The 26,222-nt window shown below is 38.5% G+C and overlaps 1 protein-coding gene across 1 annotated transcript in view; it reads left to right on the forward strand.

Moving 5' to 3' along the window:
- Positions 1 to 26,222, forward strand: part of p3h2 (prolyl 3-hydroxylase 2) — a 49,728-nt gene continuing 23,506 nt past the window's right edge. Inside the window, exons 1-3 of the mRNA XM_023339801.1 lie at positions 1 to 420; positions 17,037 to 17,080; positions 19,307 to 19,400. Coding sequence (XP_023195569.1) covers positions 1 to 420; positions 17,037 to 17,080; positions 19,307 to 19,400 — 558 coding nt within the window. The remainder of the gene's footprint in view (positions 421 to 17,036; positions 17,081 to 19,306; positions 19,401 to 26,222) is intronic.

Raw genomic sequence — 26,222 nt, forward strand, 5'->3', positions numbered from 1 at the left:
ATGGATGGAAACTCGTGTCCGCTGATGATCCTGTCTGTGTTCCTGCTGTTCAGCGACTTGCTGCTCTGCTCAGCTGCCTTTCTGGAGCCGGCCGACCTGTTGTATGATAGCGCGGTGCAGGCTTTCTACGGCGGCGACTATGAGAGCGTGGTGCGCTACATGGAGGGAGCGCTCAGCAGCCACAGGGGAGTCCGGCACACCCGGATCCGGTGCCGGCTGAGGTGCCAGGACCAGCACCCGTTTCATAAAACCTTCTCGGACCTGCGCTTTTTCGACGTAGTGCTGCGCAGGACTGTGTGCATGAACGCATGCATTGAGGCGAAGCTTGGCACCCAGTCTGTGCATAAGGTCAGCGATGAGGTCATACAGGACTTCAACAGGAGGATCCCCTACAACTATCTCCAGCTGGCTTATCAGAAGGTAAGGAGGCGGCTGAATGGGAGCTATTGTTGTCTAATTGCTTTGGTTCGTGATCAGCTGTTCCTGCTGCTCAGAAAAGTGATGTAGAGACACAGAAGAGAACACCACTTGTTGCCAGATCAACTATAAACCCAAAACCCACAGCAAAGTAAAGTGGCTTTTATAGACTTTTTTTCTGTATATATTTTTTTTTACTACTCCAAATGTTTCAGATCATTGAAAAAAACAACAACAACAAATTCTTGTCAGACAAAGAAAATTTGAGTGCATACAACAAGTAGGTGAGTAGTTTTAGTAAAAATAAGCAGGATTCCCCAGAATGAGTCCCTAGGATGTTACTGGGATCCCTGGGTTTCCTCCTGGACTTGTTACCTTGTTATTTAATCTCGAAAAAGTGGAAGACCTTCCATTAACCAACCTGGCCTATCTTAAAACTATAATTCCCCTTAAATCATGATTTATTTTTGATGAACTTCCACTGGCTAAATTTTACCAGCCACATGCAGATTGCTGCCACATCTGTGCAGCCAAGTTCACTTAAACAAAGCCTGTCTGACAACAGAAAATGGGCTAAAAGATCTCAGAACACAACACAGTATTCCCCAGTCCGAAAATGTTCAGGAACAAAATCACTCATAGGTCCAGCAAACCACAGTGAAAGCCTTTATTCTCAAATGGAGAAACTAAGGAACAACAATGAAACTTTCCCAAATTGTCCCCACTACTAAAATTACTTTGAGAGTGAACTGATGATTCATCCAAGAGGTATTAAAAGAACATAAAGCATCATCTAAGGCACCGCAGACCTCACTTTCTTCAATCAAGATCAGTCTTCCTGATTAAACAATAAAAGACAAAAATATCTTCCATGGGAGAGATCCAAGGTGAAAATTACTGCTGCCAAAACAGAACACAAAGAAAAAAACATACTGATTCTCCCTAAGCGTTATTAGAAAGTCTTTCACTGACTGATTGAATAAAAAAGGAATTTTTATATTTATATCTTGAAATAAAACACATTCCAGAAAAAAAAGAAAAAACATATAGGATGAACAGTGAGACATGGTGGTTGTGTGATGCTGTGGGGCCGTTATTAGGTTTAATCATTAATCAATCAAGTTTATTTCTATAGCACATTTCAGCATCAAGGCAGTTCAAAGTGCTTTACATCATAAAAACAACAGCCAACAACTGAAACATAAATTAAACATTTTGTCTGGTGGCATTATTACACATCAGAATATTTGTCAATGTTTCATTTGTAATGTTTCAAAAGCAACTCTAAACAGTGTTTCAGCTGTTTTTCAGTTTTCAGGAAGCTTGTTCCAGATTTGTGGTTCATGGAAGCTGAATGCTGCTTCTCCATGTTTGGTTCTGGTTCTGGTGATGCAGAGCAGAGCGGAACCAGAAGATCTGAGGGATCTGCAAGGTTGATACAACAACATCTGATCTTTAATGTATTGTGGTGCTAAACCGTTCACTAATTTATAAACTAACAACATTATTATATAGTCTATTCTCTGAGCTACAGGGAACCAGCATAGGGACTGCAGAACTGGGTGATGTGCTCTGTCTTCCTGGTTTTAGTCAGAATGCGAGCAGCAGCGTTCTGGATCAGCTGCAGCTTTAGGATTGATTTTTTTTTTTTTAAGGCAGTGTGAAGATGTTGTTTCAGTCACTTGATTAAAGATAAACTCATGGATGAGTTTCGCTAGAACTTGCTGAGATATTATCAGTCCTCTAATCCTGGAAATGTTCTTCCAGTGATAGAAGGCCGACTTTGTAGCTGTCTTTCTGTGGCTCTGAAGGTTCAAGTCTGAGTCTATCACTACGCCCAGGTTTAATGACAAATGCTTTTTCACATAGGTTGGTTTGGATCTCTTTTTCCCTTGGTGAATAAAATAATTTGAAAACTCCTGTTTATATGTACACTGCTTACCTTTGTCTAGATATAAACTTTGTTTGAGTAATTAAAAACATATGAGTGTGAAGAAGCAACGACATACAAAGTCTGTGTAAGGGGGCAAATAGTTTTTCACCGCACTGTAGCTTTAATCTGCTTTGAACATCCTGAATACATTTGAATTCAATCCAAACCAGAACTCTCTTAATTATGCACTCAGTGGATGAATCACAACACCTTGATTCTGCATATCGTACCACTTTATACACTTTTCACTACTTTGGAACAAATGTTTGCGGATGTCTTTCTCTGTTTTCCAATCCTCAGCACACACCACAGTCAGCTGATGGCTCTCTCCTCATTTCCAAAACAAAGCTTAACAATTTACTAGTGTGTAAATCTTTTTGTTGTTGTTGTTTTTTGCCATGTTTGTCCTAGGACAAACGTAGCAGTGTTTACTGAGAACAGGCATAGTTTCACACTCTTATGTGTCTTCCTACATGTGGTTTTATGTAGAAAGAGTTGATTTGGTTAATTGCATGTTTTTGTTTACGTGTTTTGTGGGCAAGAAGAAATATGTAGTGGTTGTACTTTTGTGTCCAAACCTGGCAGTGACGACAGAGGAGAGCCAAAAATAACAGCTTCAGACTCGGGTCGGCTGCATGTCAGGTCTGAGTTAGAGACTGAAACTTTTACACAGCATGTAAAGGATTAACAAAAGCCGTTCAAGTGACACTTTAACCCACTTGGAGCTTGCCTGGAAAGCTAGCATCTTCTCCTTCACGTGTATCTGAGACCCAGACGACTTCCTCTTGCTGCTGGCTGTGGATCACTTTCACACACTGGGTTGATGACGCTCACAAACAGCAACAGACTATCAGTCTTCTTACTGTTTATAGACAGAGAGAGCCTCCCTTTTTTCTGAAAAGGAACAGAACGATTAAAAGCAGAGCTGACCTAGTCGTAAAAGTCCGCTCTCCTCATGTCTAGACTTGAGGATAGTCATGTCCAGATGCCTACCCAGCTGTAAAAATAGAACTAATCTGTGTGAAGAGGATGTGATGCATTTAACATCTGTCTGAAGAAGAAGTGTCTTTAATGTTGGGGCAGATTGTTTTGGGCCCTCTTGTGAGCTGATGTCTTTATGAGCTGAGAAGATGCAGGCGTGTCCATGTGGATCCCATCAGCAGGATGTTCTCCTCTCACCTGACTGATCCATACCAACACACCCAAAACAAGGCCATCTACAGCTTTTCACAACTCACATCTCCCACTCTACTGCCAATGTACTTTGTATGAGATCAACCAACACGAAAAACGCAGCTCTTCCAAAGTGATGGAGGAGCTGCAGAGACCCGCAGCTCAGGTGGGTTTACTATTGAGTCATTCTCCACAAATCCGCTCTTCATGAACAGTGGCAAGAAGTTGTTTGAAAAATACTAGAAGTCCCGTTTGTAGATTTCTATCATCCAAGTAGAGAAGAGAGCAAATATGTGGAAGATGTTCTGAATGTTCTGAAGATGAGACCACAGCTGGACCTTTCGACATGCATGAAAAACAGTATTTGTGGTGGAAAAGTAACGCCTTGAACGCACCCTGTATTGAAACATGTTGGTGATGGTGTCATGCTGTGAGGAAGGTTTCCTTTAGCACTTGCAGGGTCCTTGAAGAAATAAACATTAGTGACATTAGTCAAAGTCAAAGCCGTATGAACACTTGTGTAATGTGTGTATATGTGTTTGTTTGAGGGTAACCTGATAGTATTTGTGAAAATAAAAGACTTGCAGGCACTATTTACCATTCAAGTATCATACAGTCTCTGCCAGTTTCAATGCTGCCACTGGGATTGTTGGAAGTTGATGCACAGTGATCAACATTTACGTCATCTGGTATTCAAATATTCTATTTTTCTGATGTAGACTTGTTTGTTTTGTTCATAAAAAGAAGTGGGGGTGCCACCCTTCACTCATGGGCTGCAGTAGACCCTGCATCTGACTCCGGTTCAGCTACTGGAGGATGAAAAGCCCTGAACTGCCTTCAGGGGCAAGAGGGGATTGGATATCCAGGGCTTTTACTCTTAATCTGGTAGGCCTCTCGGTGGTGCTGTTCCAGGAAGATTTATGTTTAATGCATCTCTGTTTATTGTGCCTCTTGTGATCACAGCAGATCTGGCCAGAGACTAAATATTTTTACTTTGCCCTAAAGTAGCACAGACTGTAAAAGTTTGGGTTGCTCAAGTGAAGTCTCCCATGGCGTGTTGTGAATACACAGAAGCTGAAATACATACACAGCACTTGTGGATAGTCACACAATTAAAGGCAACGAAGTCAGCTCACCTATGTCTGTTGCCCCTTTTGCAAACTTCAGTGTGTACGCACCAGTATTTACGGCAGTATTAAAGCTCTGACATACATACTGCTCCCTTTTGCTGCATTTTCTGTGTGAATGAAAACATTTCAAGAAACTCATATTTTGGGAAACTGTCATATGGATAAGTCCTCAAAGGAGATGCCCAGAGTAAAAGTTTGACTTCACTTTGCTCAAGTGAAGTCTCCGATGGCTCAACTGTTCTTTCTGCTGTTTCCTTTCACAAGATATAAAAACATGCATCAAAGGTTAAAAGGAATAAGTTTGAAGAGCCGTAGTTAGTTTGTCATTGTGTGTAGCTTTTGTGTCCAGGTTTGGATTTTATTGGTTTCTTACATTCTGTTTGTTCACATTTTATTTAACTTTGGCTCTCCACCTTCTGACCTGAACCTTTCTAGTTAACTAAATGCACATCACCATCCTCATTGTGCTTTTATTCGTCAATTTAAATACCAGATTTTTTTGTACTATTGGACTTACTAGACTACAAACCCCATTTAATCTCCCGTGGTCTTTCACCTTGCTTTTCTGGTTTTCCTTAAAGCGACTTTGTGCTGCAACCTGCCGTCTACAGAGCGTGAATGTATATTTCTGTATATAATTTGGATCTTTTCTTTTAGTAAAGTGCCTAGAAATGACACCTGCTCCTTACTGACACAATATAGAAAGTTTTTTCAGTCAGTCGTGTTAGATTTTGCTGTAATGAGACTGCGAAAGGCTTCTGATGTCTTTTATAAAGGTCATATTTGCACAGATGTTGCCACAGTAAAGCAGAGCCCCACCAGGGCAGAGTTTGCTGTATAAATGCTCCTTTCTTCATTATAAGCGTGATAAAGGACTGTGCATACCTGTCTATTGTAAACCACTCTGGCAAAATCTGTTCCGACAAGTCATGATGCATAAAATGGAAACTCTCACAATCACACATGAAACTATATGACTGTGACTAATACATGTTGCTTTATATATTCATCCTCTACACGTGTTTGCTCCAGAGTTCACTTTACTAGCTTAATATTTTCAAAATGCTCTGAAGTTTGTCCTCTTTTGGGCTTTTGTAGAGCTGCTTCTTGAAATTCTTTCCTTTTCTTTCTCCACAGTGAAATTTATTATTTTATTACAGCATAGCAGCAGGCAGCATTCAGCTCTCCTTAACTTAGATGTCCATGTGGTTAAACTTACTCGTCTGACTTCGCTGAAGTGGTTTGATACGCTGCAGAATGTGAAAGTTTTGTGCTTTATCCCAATTGAGGTCTAGAAATTTTTGTGGTCAGAAAAGTCTTTTTCATCTGCTGCTCATAAGAAAACATGCATTAAAGACTTTCTCTGACTTCAGAGCAGTAAAGCGTGAAAAAAAAAACACTACTGTTTGTTTAAAGGCATGCAGATCAGACACAGCCAAGTCAGGTCTATGTGTTAGATGGAACCACACAGTCGTTTTGTGGTTATCCTGTTTGCAGAGCCACTTGGAGCTTGGAGCGCGAGGCAAAGTGGTGAAGGAGTTTATGCCTGCTGAGATCTGGACTCAAAGCCATTGTTTTTCTCCAAGCTTGTTTTATGCAACACAAATTCTGCATTGGAATTTCACACTTTATTGTTTTTTTCTTAAATTCCTCACTATTCTTAGTTGCAGACTTAAATGCAAGGTACATTTATATGTTACCCACTATTAAGTTGGCACCCAGTCCTTGGTGCCAGAACATAAAAATCAAATTAGGTACTTTAAACAGACTTTCATAACACAAGTTCCTAAAATGTGTGTGTGTTTTTTTGTTTTGTTTTTTTGCAAGTGATTTAATCTGATTTGTGTCTAGACAGTACAAACATACGAGCATTTTTTAATCTCAGTATGTGCAACCAAAAGGAAAACATTCCTTCATTCGGGGTTGCTCATGGAATTTTGTAAAACTTATATTTTTCAGTTAATTGAAGAGCTAATGTGGTACAGATGTACTAGCCATTGTATTTGACTAACAATATAACAATAATGGAACATTTTTTCAAAGGTTTTATTGGCTCTAGTGGCCTTTATTTGAGAGTGGTCAGACAGGAAAGTGGGTAATGAAAGAGGGAGAAGAAGTCATGCAGCAAAGGTCATGAGGCCGGGACTCAAACCTGTGACAGCCGCAGCGAGGACCAAGGCCTCGACACCTCAACAACCCCAGATTTTATGTTTTCACAGCTGGAATATGGTTAACTTTGATCACATTTCCTTAAAATGACTCTAAATTGTGAGCTTTCTGAATGTGTTTGCCTGCAGCAAAGGGAGTTATGTAGCACATGACAAGTTAATGACAAGATTAATAGTGCCCTATGAAAATTTTCTAGTTATAAAAGTATTATTGAAGTGCTGTTAAACACAGCAAAAGATTTTTAACATGTCTTTGGAAACACTTTCTAGGATGTTTTCATTTTTTCCTTTGCACTTAAAAACAGACTTTTTGCACAAAAACTAAAAGGACATGCAGAATCATTCTCCAGACTGTGTTTAGCATACTTTAATTTGAATTGAGGATCTATTACGCAGAGTTTTACGTTTTATTTTGTTTTTGTTTTTTTGTTTGCAACCTTAAAGTCCATTCTTGTGCAGAGCTGTAGTGATTGTTGTCTTTGTGAGTACAATTCCTAACTTGCCTGAGTCACTCAGTATCTTGGCAGTCCTGTGATCTTTAGAGACAATTCTCACTAGTTCTCTTTCTAACGTCGTTCACTTTGTATTTCTGCCAGGCTTGTTCTGTTATCTGTGTCTCTCTTTTGAAATTATTTACGGTACTCGTTGCTCCAGTTATTAACACTTGAAAATGCTTTGATTATTTTATGCATCATCCTGCTCCTTTCTATCAACAATCTTTTAATAGTCTAAACTGATTTCTTAACTTAGAGAAAATCTTTAGTTGTAACTTTATTTCACATGCTTTAATCATTACAATGCTTTCAGTGCTCAGCAGGGTTTGTTCTAGTGCCTAATGAAAAAAGTCAGAGAGAGGTTAATATTTTTAACCTTGGTAAGTTTTCTGTGTTTGTGAAGTAATTAAATGTTTTTGTGCCAAGTAATTACAAACACGTAAAATTATTAACTTTGATAACACTTTCACTTTTTATTATTTTATTCATCATTTTAACTCCTATGTATTAACAATCTATTTTTTTTCATATAAGGATCACAAGTATTAGCACTACAAGATTTTGTGTGCTATGTTAGCACTGGGGCAAATATTTGTTTTGGGAAAAAAAAATGTTTGTTTGGATTTGCAGAACAAACCATGATGAATCTGATTTGTAAAAATATATTTTTTGCCTCTTAAAGTCAGTCTATGTTTTATATTTGTGGTACAATAATACACAAACAATTGAGGAAAGTCAATTGTTTCCTATTACTCCAGTCTCAGTATAGCCCTTCGCTGTGCCATTAGTGCCATCACTTTACTCTATGGACTCCTCTAAGTAGTGCTGTACTTTGAACAAACAATCGGACATTGTAGCAAGTGGCTGTGGAAAAGGTCTTCTGCATGACTGGATTTGACTGGATAACACAGGAATGCTGGGGCATGCTGTGGCACCTTCATTCGTCTTGGCCTAATTAAAAAGTTTACTGCTGCTGGTTGTGCAGTGGCTTTTAAATACGGGAGCGGCTTACTTTCTGGCATGGGATCCGAGTTGGAAGCAATTTTGTTCTGGCATCCTACAAATTGTGCATTTGAGTCCAAATGGAAAACGCACTAATAAATTAATGTTTTTTTTTTTTTTTTAAAGTAACATTTGTTACATTGAGTCTGTTGTCATCACAGCACAGCTCTCCTTCTCAAAGATCACAGAAGCTCTTGTTAAAAAAGGAGGAAAATTTGAGCTAAAATCAGGAATCCAATCAAATGAGTATCAATGCATTGTATTTGTTTGGTTTTCAGTAATTGACTGGGTTAAAAACTTCTTTTTTCACTAATAACATATCATAGCTGTAAAATTTGGTTTCTTTGAGCATTTCCATTATCATACCAGCTAAAGTCTCCCACGTATCTGTACAGACAAAATCAGGGGTTGGGTGGAAAATGTTTTTGATTGCCAGGCATCTGTTTATCTTCACCAGTGACTTGAACTGTGGTCTGAGCGCTGTGGGGCACAAGCAGAGGAAACGCCTCCATCTGCTAGATATCATTTTGTTAAACGCAAGAAAAAGTTCTGCGTTGCGTGACATTTAACAGAGACAAACTGAGTGCGTTTGCTTGAATTTTTGTTACATCTAATAAATTAGATGGCAACAAAAGAGATGTATCTTTTGTTTAGCAGTGAATATACTTATAATTTTTTTAGCTGTATGAGGAAAACATGCTAAAAGTAGCTGGTAAGAAATGTGGCATTTAATTTAAACCACCATGTTTGTTTACATCCCATTTCAGGCTCCTGAATAGACTTTAGTCCCCATAATAAACAGTTCTGGCTTTGACAGAGCCTCGGAATGAATGTAAGCCATTTGTTGCAGTCCAAACAAAATATGAAATGTTCCATGAGTGATTTGTTTTTCTCCTCACTTTCCAGCTTCCAAATTAGCCTCATGTCCTCTGGAGAGGATGTCTAAATCCAAATGGAAGAGGTTGCAATAGGTCATAAGAACAAATTTTGTTTTTAAAAGTGAATCTTTACATTTGCTTTCCAGATGAATATACTGTTAAAAGTCTTATCACTGGACGTTACTCTTGTAGAATGGTAAAGTATGTTAAAGTCTTTCTATGTAACACTGAAGTAGTATGGTTGGGGCAAAGCATGCAGATAGCGATTTATTGCTCGCTGTGACATCTAGAGAACAAACAGACCCTAAAGCTCAAGTCAGAACCTCTTGAACTTTGACACGCTGTCTGTGAAAGGCTGGAACATTTTTGTTACATCCTCAGGCACAATGAACCTCCTCGGTGATGCTGTTTTCACCCAGCATGATGTGATGGATTACAGTTTTTTTCTATGTGGACCCAGGATTGACGGCCTCCACTCTTTACACCAAGCTGTGTTGACTTTTCTGGGATCAGCCCAGTTCCCCGTCCTACTGTCATCTGGATGCAATTCAGCATGAGGAGCACGGGGCCCATGAGTTTGTTGGTCGCACAGTTCTTTAGTTTTTGTGATGTTTGCTTTTGTGGTGTTTGCTTTCTGTCTTTGCTGTGCTGTACTGTGCAAAAAGTATGCAGACATCTTCCACTTTCTGTTGCACAATCACAAACATCACATGTTTTTATTGGGATATTACGTAATACACCAACACAAAGTGGTGTTGAACAGTGATGTGGAAAGAAAATGACGCATAGCCTCTCAACTTGTTTACAATGAATAACTTTATGCTAAAATTGCAGCTGCAATCTTTTGGAGTATTTCTCTACCAGCTTTGCTCATCAAGAGACTGACTTACTTGTTTGTTTATTAGCTCAACTTGAATCTAATTAAATGGAGGAAGTCTGTGAGCATCAAATTTCAATCCAAATTTGACTTGGGTCTAATTTTTGACTCGGCCATTGTAATACATCGACCTGATATGATCAAAACCTTTCAATTGTTTATCTCCCTATATACGCCATAGTCATTGTTCTACCAGAAAGAAACCTCTAACAGATTATCTTCCAGGACTGCCCTCTGTTCATTTTCTTCCAGGTGTAAAAAACTGTCCACACCATAATGCTGCCACCACCAGATTTCAGGACTGGGATAGCATGTTGCTGCCATTACTGACCAGATCACCTTATTCCAGATGTTTGCTGGCTTAGAGCAACTTTTAACCTTTTGAGGTCGACGCCCGCCCTGTGGCGGGCATGACGTCATGTTTCTGTGTGTGTTTTTTGCTCCAATGTGATAATAAATTTTGTCAAAATGAAACAAACACTGTAAAATCACAAAGTTTAGGATGTTCTGAAAATAATGATACCAAACAAGGTAAGGTAAATAGTTTTTATGGTGAAAATATAAGGGTAAATTCAAAATTAGACCAAAACGGCCATTTAGACCCAAGACTCCTTAATGGCTTTCTATGGAGCCTGTTGGTTGTTTGTGGTTGTGAAATGCTCTTTCTTCTATTTTCTTGTGAGTGATTGATTGAATAGGTCCAAGGTTTCCCCCAGAAAACCTGCTAAGGTTGGGCGCTAGTCATTAAAAATGTTTTTAAGGTTGACAGAAAATTTGACAATATCACTTGATAATTATGTGTTAATGGAAGATTACTATCTGAACACCATCTATAAAGTCTTAAAAAATGCAAAAATAAAAAAGAAACTTAAATAAATAAGCAGTGCTAAACCTGGTGGGGGCACAAGTAAGGCCTGGTGGCCCGCCAGGCTTATAATACACTTGAGGAAACCTTGAGATCCCTGTGAAATAAAGTCATAACCTAAGATGTTGTTTTATAACCTAACTCTTTTTTTTAAACTTCTCCATGGTCTTTTCCTGACATCTCTGCTGTTATGATGCTATTCATTCACTAACGTTTTCTAGTAAATCTATGAGAACTTCCTAGAGCAGCTGAGATTAAATGCCACATCTGGATAGTGCAGCACGAAATATTGTAAAATGATTCTTATCACAATTTCATTGTACTCAATATCAATAGTGGATAGAACTGCATTAAATATAAGTACCTTGTGTATTGGCTTTCTGTGCTAGTAATATATTTGGTGACGCTTGATATTTAATGCAGAATAAAATGAAGGTAAGATGGTGAAGCAATTAAGAAACTACATGTTACATATTTGCAATATCCCTAAAGCAGAAAGACATTCACACTAAATGGTTATTTATTGCAAGTCATATTGTAATTAAAACTTTTACCAGTACACCACCATGTTTTCCTTATGTTGTATATCCCTACATGGTTCAGTCAAATGCTTTCTACTCAAATTTGAAAACATTTGGTTGTATTTTGGGCCAGCAGAGTAAAGGGGAGTGAATGCAAATGCTTTTGTTATTTACGACTTTGTATTGTTATCGCATAAAATTGCAATAAAATAGAAGTTTGAGGTTGCGTGACAAAATTTGATAAAGTTACAGGTGCATGGAAACTTTTTCAATAGGCATGTATTTTTCAGTTTATCCAGCATTTCATCCATCAAAGACATTTCTCACTTCTCCGTAATCCACTGACTGTGGAGACAAAGCCTTGTATTTTGGGCTTACTGCGGTGTTTGAGCAGAGGGCGTTTATTGTGCCATCCGATGGCTGTATGCAGCTTTTAGAAACCTTAAAAATGTGGCAGTCAATTAGAATCGAAAGCAGGCAGTAAACCACATAGAAAAATGGTTTATATTTTCAGGATATACTGCTTTGTTTTGAGACTGAAGGCATTCTGTCTCTGAATTCCTCTCATTTTGCTGTTGTTACTCGGCTGTGTTTGGCAGCGAAGAAACTCTCAGTGGAGTTGCTGTTCTCCTATCTAGGAAATGGACGATAAATGCCTGATATCCTGCTTGGTGACTGATTTTAGATTTCCAAACAATGTGAATTCACACACTGCGTCCTTACATTTCACAAAATGTATGTATTAAGTAAAGTATTTTTTTTTTCAGCAGAGGTGGTGTGGCTTTCATGTTCTGAGGACACTTTGCCTTTTTGACCCTCAACGCTGTTTCCTGAAAATTTTAATTAGAAGTGTTGATTGTTTATCCAGCCTCAGACTTCTGCCGTCAGCCTGCAGGGTGAGGGTTATCACAGGGTTTTTGTAGAAAATAAGCTCCTCTTTGTGTATCTTAACATGTGTTACATTTATGTTGTGTGGTACTTTGATACCAGAGTGTGAAAAGGACTCAGCTTGCTTTGAATTCAGTATGTCCTACATGGGAGGACCCTGTTTTTATCTTGTTAGGCATTATAAATACTCCTGCATTGCTACCCTCTAAATCTGAACTTCAACAGCTGCTTTCTTGCTCAAATTTGTGCACCACCGCCCCGTTTCCTCTCTGTGATGTACGCCTGCCAAAGGATAACTCATCACAACAGAGGTGCGTAATGCCAGGATTTCCAGCTATTTTCCTCCACTGCTCTGAAATCCTCTTATCTCTCTGTTTAGCCGTTGGCGTCGCCCTGAAAGGGTTTCCCTTTCATGTAGTCTAACACTTTTTTAGAAGACCTGATTGAGTAGCTTTCATGAGCTCATGTTGATCTGACCCCTGGCTGACTCTGACCCCACAGTCACTACACATCTGGATCAGATCTCTGAATTGCAGCTCAGCAGTAAGTTTGGGAGAAGGAGCCATGGGCAGGGTTGCCTACTTTGTCAAAGCCAGTAAAAGGGAAAGTGAGGTTGACTTTGGACACGTTTTATACTATTATGTCAAGCCAGATATTATTTATTTGATTTGTCCAACATAACTGTACGCTTCCTAACATATATGAGCATTAACATAAGCCTATTTAATGCAATATGTTACTGCCAGCTAATGTCAGCATTCACATTTCTAAAGACATATCTTTTCAAAGAAGCTCCATAAAAAAATCAGGAGTTTCTTAAATACTTGAAATAGAAATGTGTTTAATACACTTTGAACCAATCTGATGGTTGAATGACCTAAATAATACATCACTGTTAAGCTTATATGTCTATTCAAATATTTAGCTGCAAAAAGAGTTTTTGAATTGAAAATGTTGCTTATTTTGTCACTACGTGGTTTTATTATAAAATGCAATTAAATATGATTAATTTAACACTCTGAAATTTATTTTATTAAACATTTTAATTGAATCCCACAAACTCCTCACATGTGACTGGGTTTTGTCTGCAGTAAGATTTGATGATTGTTCAGAATATGGTGTCATGTCACTTCATGTAATTATCCTGAGCCAAATGTCCTTAAAGAACATTTGGTCTGATTTTTTAAGATCTCTCTGGAGAAGCAAGGAAGCAACATCTGCCAAATATTAAAACAAGTTCAACTCAGCGGCATGTCCTTTTTGCTCTGCCCTTGTCTGAAAATGAGCAATGATGTGATTATTGGAGCAAAAACATGAACAAAGAATAACTCACTTTGGATTTTTTATGAGTAATCAGCAGTGGGCTAGTCATTCGGAGGCAGACCTCCTGTGATGGTTAAGACTCCGTACCAATTGTCAAAGATGCTTGACTGGAGTTGTTTCACATCCAAGTTAATTATGTTTTCACATCAACCAGTTTGGTTTGGAAAACTTTTTCCCTTTATAAAAAATGAAATTATCATTGAAAACTGCATTTCGTATTATTTCAAATTATCTATTTCAGAACAAATCCGTAACGGGTAAATATTTTTTCATGACTGTATTGGTTTTAGGAGCTGCTCCTAAAGCCAGACACTTACTAGGATTATTGTTTATGTTTCTTTTGTGTACAGACAATATAAGCATGAAGATGATGCTACGCCCACATGGTGAGTGGGAAACAGTTTAGAAACGCATCATAAATCCTCTCTGAAATATTGTTTTAAACCACAGACTTCCATCCTCATCTATTTCTCCATTTTGCTTTCCTGCTTCAAAGTGTAGAAGCGTTAAGGATTGATGTTTTGCAGAAGTACTGTAGTACTTTTTGGAGAGAAAAAATATTCTAGGAGCATAGATTAATAATTTGTTGATCCCAGGACAGAAAATCTTTTTCACAGTGCTATCTGCATTAGTGTAAACAACATGATTTATAACACTCCAGTAAACATCTCTTATTCATAGGACATGTTATAATTTTTCTTACCAATATATAAATAGCTCTAAATAAGCAATAAATAAAAGCTCTACATCCGCTCTGTAACGTTTTTTAATGTGAAAAAGGTCATTGGACACTGATGACTGTAAAGTTAAAGTACTGTTCTAACAAGTTTGAGCCCTGATCAAGACAGTAAACAACAACAGATCCAGGTTGTAGTTTTCTTTCCCAACAGCGTTTTACTGCTGACTTTTGTGTCTTTAAAGTCATTAAAGTGAACATTCCCATGTCTGAAACATTCGTATCTCAGTGACGTAAACCAGTGGGAGACTCGCCTCTCCCTCCAGAGAAGAATGTAAACCTTTTGGCTCTAGTTGCAGTTTAGAAAGAAAAACAGCTTCAGGGCTGCAACCTGCACTGCCCACAAACGGTGGGAGCGAATGCACCTCTGTTGTTTTCACGCATGTCTACATGCAGATGCAATCAGCCGACCTGCTCTGACAAAGATGCAAGGAAATAAATGGTTCCTCCTGCTGTTGTCAAAAACAACTTGACAGAGCTGGGTTCTCTGAGGCATTTCTCTCTGCAGTCAATAAACTTCACAGCCTGTTTATCATTTATGCTAATAAGAATGTCTGCTTTCTATAAAGTGTTGGGAAGCTTGCAGTACTTAATTATTTCTCCTTTGAATCTGCTCATGGTTCTACTTATCTAAAAAAAAATATATATATCTTTCATATCTAGTAAATTGATAATGAAACTTGCTGAGGCAAAACTATCTCAAAGTTTGGGTTCTTCTAGTTAGCCTGAGATCCTATCATTTTCTTAAAATGTGTACATTTTGCTAAAAAATGTTGCTTAATGTGCTCACTAGCCGTATTTAAATAAGCTACAGTTTGGTGAATTAGGAAAGGATTAACTGATGCTGTTACAAATATTAGCTTGATACAGTCATAAAATTGTACTCAAAAAAATGAATGTCTCTAAGCCCGTTTTGGTTTGATCCTTTTATTTTATTCTCACTGCAATAACTTGCAAACTCTGTTGAACTATAATGGAGAAAAAACAATCCTAGTAAAATCATCATTCCCAATGCTAGGAATGTAGAGGTGACACTGCAGGCATGAAGAAACATTTGCTTGGTCTGTCGGAACAGGATTTTTTGTCAAAGTGTGATGTAAAGTTAACATTAAGTTTCAACATGGATTACTGCCAAACCTATAAGTGTTGTACTATAATAACTACAATAAAATATAACATCACATCAAATAATTGACTGACAGAGTTATGTTTATAACTATGATATGATACATAAACCGACACAATGATTCAAAACTGAATCTGAACAAAGTCCAAAGCATCCAAAGTGTTTATTTAAGAAAAATCTTGCTGACCACTATGGATAAATATATTTGAGTCTTTATGGTGGTATTTTAAGTCAGATTGGGGAAGCACAGGTGAAGTTCATGGGTATAAATGCAAAACTGCTTCTCTTCTCATATTTTTGTGGCTTCTTTGACTGGCAGCAGCTGTAGATGTTCACTGGTCAGACTTTGTTGACGTGCCTATGTGGATTTCCTTTCTAAGGACTGTAAATCAAGAGATTTTGTTTATTTCTTTTTATTAAAAAATGTCGCCAATATTGATTGTGAAAAAGGGGCCTCAAGTATGTTGATAAAAGTAGTTTTGAATCTAAGATAAATAGGTTAAAAACGTTAAAATTTGTAACCTCATCATTCATGCCTCATTGTCCATGTGTTTATATGTCTTGATTTTCTTTTTTTTTAAAAACGTATTAAAGTACCAGTTTTGTTTTAAGTCCCTTGCACATGTTTAACAAACAAAAAATATATATTTATTGGATTTTTTGGGGACATCAACTTGCACAGTGTAAGAGGAGCAGTCTTGATTTGTTGTCAGAGCTGAACAGACTCTCATTTAGCTTTGGCTTCGTCAGAAAACTGTACGCTTTTTCCGTGGAGCATTTATGTGCTGACGTATAGAAATAAACAGATATTTCCTTTCATGTTGCTTTATTGGCCAGCCTCAAATTCTTGAAAAGTAGGGCACATGTTTGCTTTTAGAAATCTATATAAAGCAGTGCATGGTTGTCAAAGTGGTCTATGTTAATTATAAGCCTCAGAAAAATCCCACATCTTCATGGCATGGTATAAGTTCACTGGAGTTTGGGGTTCTTCCAAACAGCTGAAAGGACTAATACTGTTCTGTTATTATAAATAATCAGTTATTTAATGTGGTGAACAAAAAGTGGTTATTAAATACAGACAGCCAGTTGAAGAACATGTACTTTTTGTGCTACTGTCTCCCTCCCATTACAGACTTTAAATTGATGCAGCTCAACACAGGAGCTCACCTTGTGGCTCTGTTCCTAAGCAGCAGGAATACAAACAGAAGTGATGGCTGGGTGGCTGCTCTGTGGGCTTATTAAGCCTCTCTTCATCAAAAAGGAATTTTAGTTTTTTTTACATACTATGGGCTGAAACTACATCTATGATACTGTGTCAGCCATTGGAAATGAGCTGTTAATTCCCCCAAAGAGTCTGTAATACAGATGAGAGAGTGGAACAGGACTTTTTCTACAGTAGAGCTATTGTGATGCCTCGCAGAAAATGTTTCATGAGATCATGTAGATGTTAGAAGACACAATTTGTGTTTTGTTATCCTTATCTGGGTGGAAAAATCCCCCTGTAGATGCAGATGTCTGAGGGGAAGTTTCCCTGGCTTTGTGCCAGCAGGTTGGAGATTCCCCTCCCTGATTAGCTTTTAGTTTTTTAATGACCCGGTTAACTTGGCTCTACAGAGTCTCGACTGTAATAAGAGGTCGATCCCATCCGTCTCTTTGCACTTGTACTCCTGTGTGGGCCTACATTCCCAGCCATTATAAACACAGCCCTTTTTGTGCTGCTACCTACCGGTTGCCTTGTGGTTCTCACTGACATGTGGCCATGTCTTAGTCTGAGGGAAATCTTGGCCATTCATGCATTCCATGCAGCTGCAGTACTGTCTGCCTGTGGTTGATTGAAGAGGTGGTGAGGTTTTGGTGCTGCAGTAGGAAGCTTTGGCTTAGACTGTAAATGTGGTGTGACGGACATGGCCAAGACGTTCAGCAACAGGATGCACAGGCTCTTTCCTGACCTCAGCAATCACATGGTTGACAATGCAGAATAAGCTCAGGTAAATTAGTAATATTTCTACAAGAAGTCTGGCAGGAATATTCCAGATTAATACCCTACATTCCAGTTGATATATAATAAAAGAAACCCTTCAATCAAATAGAGTTTATAATGTCAGGTGGTTAAAAGTGATCTGGTTATCTGCAGTAAGGAACTGCGGCCGATTGCCGATTTAGCAACAATCCTTGAGAAATGAACAACTCCTTTCTAGCAGGACAGAACATTTAGCAGAACCTCACTTGTTGTAAGCGGCAATCTGTTGGAACTTACTTTGGGTGGAGAAGACAAAGAACAGATACAAACAATCTTTGGGATTGCTAAACCTTCAAACTTTCCTAAATCTCCATAGAGACAGAAAACCATGTGAACTAATGGATTCAGTTTTGCCTCATCCTCTATTTTAAAAAATCAACAGTATCGAGTATTAAAAACTATCAAGTATCTATTATAGAATATAATTATGCTAAAAGTTGTGCAATTAAATATATTTTATAGTCATTCATAGTTTACGTAGAGAGCTCAGACTGCAACAATCAATATTTATTTTGTTTTTCACTGTAATAGATTTTCTGCGTAATTAAGCCTTTAATTCATCCGGCTGCTGGTTCCGATGGTTTGGTTATAAATCCCACCCAGCCAAATGCCCAGCTGCTTCTGTGTAGTTGAGAAGTTTATGCCTACTTTATGTTCAGAGCTGGTTGTAGCCATTTTTGCATCTTTAGGCAAAATTGTGGTTTTGCAAACCCCAAAGAATGACTATTTTTTAACGGTAGAATTGATCAGGATTTGCGAAGATTTTAAAATTTTTCCCTTATCAAAACGGATTCCTCATTTCCTTAATGGCAAGATGATTTGAAAGAACCGTGTGAATTATTCATTCCTTCATCCTTGAACTGCTTTCACCTCTGCCCTGAATTCATCATGACACTAACACACACACACACAGCTGTGTAGGCTAAACTGTGCCAATATGAAGTGTTTTGTTCAAGCTCACAGAGTGGAAAACGTTGGAGCATTTAAAAATGAGTAGCTATGCTCCAAACTCCCACTTTAAAAAGGCAAAATAAATGCTTGAACTGTCCTTGAGATTGTTATCAGGCTGCTTTTCTTCTGTCAGTGCCAGCATTCACAGCTGTGATGGCTTAGTGCTGACATTTACACTCCAAACAGTCCTTCATCCTGGGTCATCCTGAAAACTTTGGGAAGACGGCAGGCTGTGTTATTAACCGCCTCACAAGTAGCTTAATCCAACACTTGTGGCATGTAAGTGTGGCTCACATTCCTCTGTGAACTGCAGTGAAAGTCAGAACAAACACCAGCCACCTCCTGCTCTGTAATTTAACAATTTTTATCTAGTTTTGGTAATCCAATGTTTTTTGTTTTTTTTTTCTTTTGCTGTGAGGACATGCTTGCAGTTCCTTCTCTATCTCCTGAGGCTAAAGTAGACGTCATGCCAGACAGTTTTTCCACTGATGTAATGGCAAAAAATGTGCAGTTCAGGGGTTATGGCTGATTATTGTATTTCCGACTGTTGCTCTTTCTTTCCGTACCACAAATAATATAAATCACAGCTTTTCCCAGCGTTGTAGTGAACCGTAAAAGTGGACAGAAAGTGGTGGCATGTCTTCAGTGAGTAGTTAATAAGTATTAGTAGAGCGGTAGCTGTGGCTCAGGGCTGCGCGGTCGGGTAAAGTTTCATGTCTTTGTCCTGAGTGAACAGCGACAGGAAGACGACATGAAAAAAGCAGATTTTTTTTTTTTTTTTTCTCAGGGCTCGGTATGAGTCAGCTGTGATCAGGGAGGAAAAGAGGTCAGCTGCCACTTGTGGACATGTGTTTGGATCCACCTCCCACATACACACACGCCCGCACACACAATAATAGTAAGGATCCAACTGTGTTTTTGCACAAATTCCCATGTATCTTAAGTGTCCTGAAAAAAAAAAGCTATTAATTGTGTTGGTTTGAGCCATGGAAAAGCTTTGTTTAGGAAGGACTGGTGGTGTTTTCCTCCTCCCAGATTGTCGGGGATTTCCTTTCCTCCCCCCGGGGGCATCCTGTTATCTGAGCTGTGACTCTGTGAAAAGAACTAATTTCAATGACGGGACCTTTTTCTCTCTTTCCTGTAGATGATAATCAACGTAGGCAACGCTTACAATCTAAAACTCAATGTTTACTTACAGTAAGCAGCACTGATCCTATAATTGTTAAAACATTTATAGGAAACAGATCAATCTGGTCTATGTCTCTAGACATAGTGGAGTGGAGTAGAACGATTCAAACCCAAACAAGAGCAAACTTTCTTTTGTAACTAAATTAATATAACGGCTTTTGAAATATTTTTCTTGGAAGAAAAGGTTATACCCAAGAATCTGATGGGGGGGGGGGGATTGTATAAATGTTTACCACTCTAAATCAAATTAGTTTAGCTTTTTTGTGGATACAAGTGTAGCTAAAATAGGACCTAATGTAATTTTGAGAATATTGAATAATTGTGTGACCACAGTTGAAGTCAATAATATTCCTGTGAAATAAGTGGAAAATGTTTAAAAGACTTTGTAGTCTTCATGCTAATTATTTCATAATTGGCAGTTTTGATCTGTCCTTTTTTCATTTTTTGCACTGAAGTGGGGATTAGAGGATTTTCTTCCTAAGTGGGTTTGAGAAATCATGTCTTACCTTTTGTACCCAAAGAAATATTTCCAAATAATATTTTGGTGATCTGTAAATCAAATGCCCTCCACAGTTTTAGGCACCGCTGTGGTAACATCGTAACAGTGTGCAATGCTCCTCTATAAAGGTCAGCTCTTTGTTGAGCGTGAATCTCTCTTTGCCCTGTAGCTGCAACCTTACCTCTGTCTAATTAAACACCCTGACAACAGATTGTTCAAGTCATGAAAGGTTCCTTCAAGGAGTAATTAATGTTAATGTGAGCTGGGAGGTAAAGAGAAGGAGTCTGGTGGAAATGTGGGTCAGCTGTGCCCCCTGGCCTTTTGTTAAAACAGGTGGGTGGAGTGAACTTTGACCTCCCTGGTGAGCACATCACATTTTAATTACTTCTCCTCTCCAGAAACACTTCTTGTAACGACTCTGCTATAGAGTCACATCCAAACTATACGTGATCACTCAGACTTCCACTCATTCTCAGGATAGCCGTTCAATTTTTTTGTCCTTCAATTCATGGATTTTTACGTTACAGCCATCCCAATAGTGTCTCAAAATACTCATTTTTAATTGTAGTCTCCTCTTAGGCCCAGGAGTTACCATATTAGCTGATTTATGCGGCTGCTGGCGTCGTTTCCTGCCAAAATAACAATAGTAGAATTCATTGCTGGAACTTTTAGAAGCCAACTGTTTCAGATTATTAAAAGATTTTGTGGGGAATGTGGTGTTACTTTCTGCGATTTTGTGCTCTTTTCTAAAGGTGTATCATTACAATTTTGAAATCCAGCTGGCGGAGCGGGCGAGTTAGCACGGATGAATGAATTACTGGACGCACACACTCATTTCTGCTTACACAGATGCCTAAACATCTACATGTTTATTAGGCCAATGCAGGTGGGACATGTTAGAAAGTCATAAGTCAACAAATATGTCCTCCCCGTGCCGACATGCATCTCTTTGACCAGCCGATCTCAGCGCAGGCTTGTATTTCTTAGTGCTCTTTGCAGGGAGAGGCTGTGGTGTGATTGTGTTGTAGACACCGTGTTGATTTTAAGGCCTGAGTCAGTGTGACCGCTGGGAAACCCTTCTGCAAGTAGGCTGTGCTGCCACTGGAACCGAGGAGGGCTGATGGTTATCTCTCTAAGCGTTTCAGGGTGGCTGGTGCTGAGGCATGAGCTGCTGTCAGTCACTCAGTCCTAAAAACAAATTAAAGGCTGAAGTTTTTCCTTTCTGCTGACCTACGTGCATTTTGTTAAAATGTGAAACTCAAATAGATGAAGTATTTTTGTATTTATCTCATGTTGAAGGTCTACAGTTTATAGTTTTGTTTTGGATTTAGTTTTTCTCGTTTGATTGTTTTGTTTTGTATTTCAACTCTGTGCAGTATTGTAAGTCCAGTATGCCAAGTTGTTCTTTTAAATTGTTTCTACACAATTTTCTACCTTAGAGCCACTCAGTGTGAGACCACATTGGTTTTGTTTTAAACGGAAATAAAACGTAGGTAAGTAATATCCTGGGATTTGTACGTCTATCATAAAGGTCAAAAAACAGGATTAGACTTTATTTTTGTAGCTTATGACTGATTAGCCTCTTTAAATCCTTCAGTCACTGTGACACTGATTTTTAGTGTTTTTGGTAATGGAGAAGACAAACTGAATCAGACGTTAACAGAGATGGTTTCCATTAGTGAACGCCGCCATTGTCCGGGGTTTGGTACCTTCAGAACTCGGGGCATGCGGAGGTTGTCCTCTAACCAAAAACCAAGGGAGCGCAGAAGAAAAGTAGAAGCAGACTTTTGTATTTAGGGCAAGAAGTCATAATAAGAACCATATTTCAGGAATCAAAAGGAGAAACATGGATTTTATTTATGCCAGCTTTAGATTTATGGTTGTAAAATATGAGCAGTGATTTAGAGTGGGTTTTTTGTTGCTGTTTGAAATATTTCCTCTTGGTAAGTTTGATATTTAAATGATGTGTTCCTTGGCAGCTTGGCGCTGCAAAGAAGAGCCAGCCGCTGCGAAATGAGTGCATGGAGGAACCCCAGCAAACCAAAGTTACATTTCTGCTTAAGAGCTATATTATGGGATATAACTGTCACCATTTCCTTTTAACTCATGATTCACACTGCCAGCAATGTTCCAGCTCATGCCTTACAGATCATTGGACTGTGATCCTACCTTAAACATCCAAGTTCTCGACATACCAAAGCTACAAGACTGAAGGAAGATGACTCGACTTTGTTGAGTTTCCAACATGGAACCTCCAGCACGATTTTATCTTCAACATGGAAACAAAGAGTAAGATTGCAACTGATTGACATGTTCTATTTACTTGGTATTTGAGCTGTTCAAAGACAAATTAACAATTTGAGTAAAATAAACAACTATGCTTGGGAGAAAGTTTCCATACATCCATTGTCTATACCTGGTAAACCTAACAGGATGGCAGGAAGGATGCTGCTCATCTCTAGGAGTCATTGACCAAGAGAATGGCCAGTCCTTGGACACTATGTCCACCAGTCCAGCACAGGACAACACAGAGACACGGGACAGCCTTGTACTCACATCCAAGGACAATTTAGAGAGACCAAGTAGCCTGACGGTAATTGTTTTGGACTGTGATGAGGCATTTTGTTATTTTCTTTAATGGACCAACATAATGCATAACTATAAAATTTATTTACTACCACAACTAAAAAATGTGACATTGAAGAAGGACATTTGTAGCCCATGTGTGGGACTTGTTTATGCATAGCGGCTCATGATAAGTTGACTCCAGCCTCCGTCTACTCCTTGTAAAGTTTCCATAAATTCCTGAATGGATTTTGTTACTTGTGTACTTCTTTTTTCCACTCAACTTTATTTGAATATGCTTGGATACAGTCTCTTTGAACATCCAGCTTCTTTGGCAATGACCATTTGTGGCTTGCCCTCATTGACTCATGAGTGTCATTGTCAGACATTGAGAGTGATAATGTCTGCCAGACATCCACCAAGTCTGCTGTCATAATTATTTAAACCATTATATGGCCATCGCATAAAATGTATACTTTAAAACTGAAATTGCATTAGATATACAGTACAAACCAAAAGTTTGGACACACCTTTTAGTTCAATGAGTTTCCTTTATTTTCATGACTATTGACATTGTAGATTCACACTGAAGGCATCAAAACTATGAATAACACATGTGGAAATATGCACTAAACAAAAAACTGAAAATACCCCTTATATTCTAGTTTCTTCAAAGTAGCAACCTTTTGCTGTGATTACTGCTTTGCACACACTCTGCATTTTCTTGATGAGCTTCAAGAGGTCGTCACCTGAAATGGTTTTCATTTCATAGGTGTGCTCTGTCAGGTTAATAAGTGGGATTTCTTGCCTTATAAATAGTCATGAAAATAAAGAAAACCCATTGAATTAGAAGGTGTGTCCAAACTTTTGGTCTGTACTGTAGGTGGACCCTATTTATTCATAGGTCATTTTAGGGGTATTAGAGTATTTGGGGCTAAATGTAATTGTATGCCACACCTTTTTAAATTGTTTATATAATCAATAAACAAAAATGTTTCAGATATGGATTTATTCCTGTCATTTTTACCATTTTTAATAAATACATCTTCCTAAATTTTCATGTTTAAATTGCTGTCTCTATTCTGTGATTGGACACAGCAGCCTGATGGGTGAAAGTTGGCTTTTGCACATTTTTTTTCACATCTAACCTCCTCCGTCGAGCTTGAGAATGTGAGGAACGCTCATTCCAGCAGCGTCTGTCTGCTGAGTCGTCAACATGTCTCCCATATGACCCCTGACACTAGCCTGGTACGGCCACTTACGTCTAGCTCTATAAAGGATGGGGTTAAGGGCAGAATGCCTTTATGTCCTAAAATATAAACGCATACCGGAGTCGCTTGCATATGAAAACACACATTTTTTTTAAAAGAGTCTTGTTTGTCTCTTAGTCAGTTAATTTTAAAGCAAGCAGCTTTTCACCCAAAGCAAACACCGAGATGGAAACATCTGCTGGACATCATGTAGACCGTTTGAGCACAAATAAACAGACACATTATTCCTGAACGGATTAGTATCTGAGAAAAAGTAAACGGCATCATCTGATTTTGGTGTGTTTGTGGGTTTTGGTGCTTTTAAACCTGCTTGGTCTAAAATTGCAGTCAGCATGCTGTGCGTCAGGAACACTAGGCTTGTGCTATGTGACAGCATCCGGAGTGTGTCCCATGTTTACAAGGCGAGGAAAGACTTATTACTTTAAAGACTTTGAAAGAGAATTACCCCCATTCTTCTGTGGGTGAGTTTTTAATTACTTTCAGTTAAATGGGAACAGTGACACATTGTGTTTTGGACAGGCAATCATTGCTCTCTTTATTGTTATCATGGGAAAAGAAAGTTAGAGTGATAAAGATTGTGACGAATTGTAATAGTGATAAAATCTAATTGATGTTTGCAAAACCCCAAAATGATCATGCAAATGAAGGCTGTGGCTGGCGATGTAATCAATCCATGAAATGGCATGAAACAGGCTGCTGTTTAAGCCTGTTGTCTTAAACAGCAGCTTGTTTAAGACAACTGCTGTTGTCTTAAAGCAGCCTATTAGATATAAATGTTACCTTTAGAGCATAATTTGTGTTTGTCAGGCTCTGACTGTACGGAGAGACAGATACATTGGCAAAAGGTGACATTGATGCTAATTAATTTTTAAAAACATGTCGTCACTTTCTTCCTGGTCTCAACAAATACCTCAAATTATCATGATAAAATCTGCTTCTGATTAGTCCTTTCACAGTAAAACTCAAGATTTACTGCAAATCAGCTAATCAGGTCATAAATAGTTTTCTGTCAAAGTCTTTGACACATTTGCATTTTCTACGCGTGCGAGGCCACACTCTAATCATCAAACATGTGTAAAATAAGTCGGATGAAATCTGTCGGTGTGTGGACCCTCTGACAAAGCTGCAGGGCTGGATATTCGAACCGACACTTGGGAGGCAAGGGGTAAAAAAAATATCTGAAAGCGTTTCTCCCAACATTTCCTCAGAGGATTTATATTCCTCTGGCGTCGTCTCATTATGTGCTGAGAGTTTGTAAGAGTTTTACAACGTGCTCGCCCATAAATCTGAAATATTGCTGTTGTCACATGGATGTGCTCTTTGGTTAAATCCCCCGCTGGGTAAATGTAAAGGCGTGAGAGTATTTGTGCATGTGGTGATGCATATCTCTGTACATTTTGACCCTAAAGCATTTCAGAGTCGTCTGTTTGGTTTCCAGATATGCCAAGAATTTCTGGTAAGCAAAACCAATTTCAAAAATTGACATCAAACTTCCAAACACTTTGATATAAATTCAGATCTACAACAGCCTGATTGGGTTTATTTAATCTCCATGCTGTTTGATTAATGTGTTTAAATAAACTTTCATCATTGTTTTAAAAAAGGAAGTAAAATAAGGATCATGACTTTGATAAAACAAGCAAGAAAATAAGCAACAGTTTTCCTTAATGTGTTGAAGGAAGGTTCTGACAAGGAAAAATAGGCACCAAATCAAAGGTTTTATCTAGGTTATCTCTCACCCAAACAGTGACCCTGTGTATATTTTCTGAGCCAGAATTTTATGTTTGTCTCCGTCTGAAAGCCAGGCACTTTCCTCTTCTTGCCACAGTCTTGCACTATGAACCTTTCCCCTCCTGTTTAGGCTGTAAACGTGAACTTTTTGACGCCAAAAGGGAACATGTCATAGATCTTGTTGGATTCTCTTCAGTGGTGAGCTCAGCAGGGGAGTCAAACTGTGTAGCTGTGAAAAGTGAAAATATTCCTTCAAGCTGTAAAACACAGAAAAGGAGGGTTTCTTTTGAAGGCAAACTGGCTTACAGCAGGACACATCGTGTGTGGGAGAGATTTTGATGGGCTACATGTGATGTGCTGCTGGTTTCTCTTGTTTGTTGCTGTCAGTTCACTGTTGATTTTGGGTGTTTAAACTCAGCTTTCCCAACACCTGTAGCTTCAGAAAGAGCTGAAAGGAAACACAGAG

Source organism: Xiphophorus maculatus, chromosome 9 (genome assembly GCF_002775205.1).
Source record: "Xiphophorus maculatus strain JP 163 A chromosome 9, X_maculatus-5.0-male, whole genome shotgun sequence".
Classification (NCBI taxonomy): Eukaryota; Metazoa; Chordata; class Actinopteri; order Cyprinodontiformes; family Poeciliidae; genus Xiphophorus; species Xiphophorus maculatus.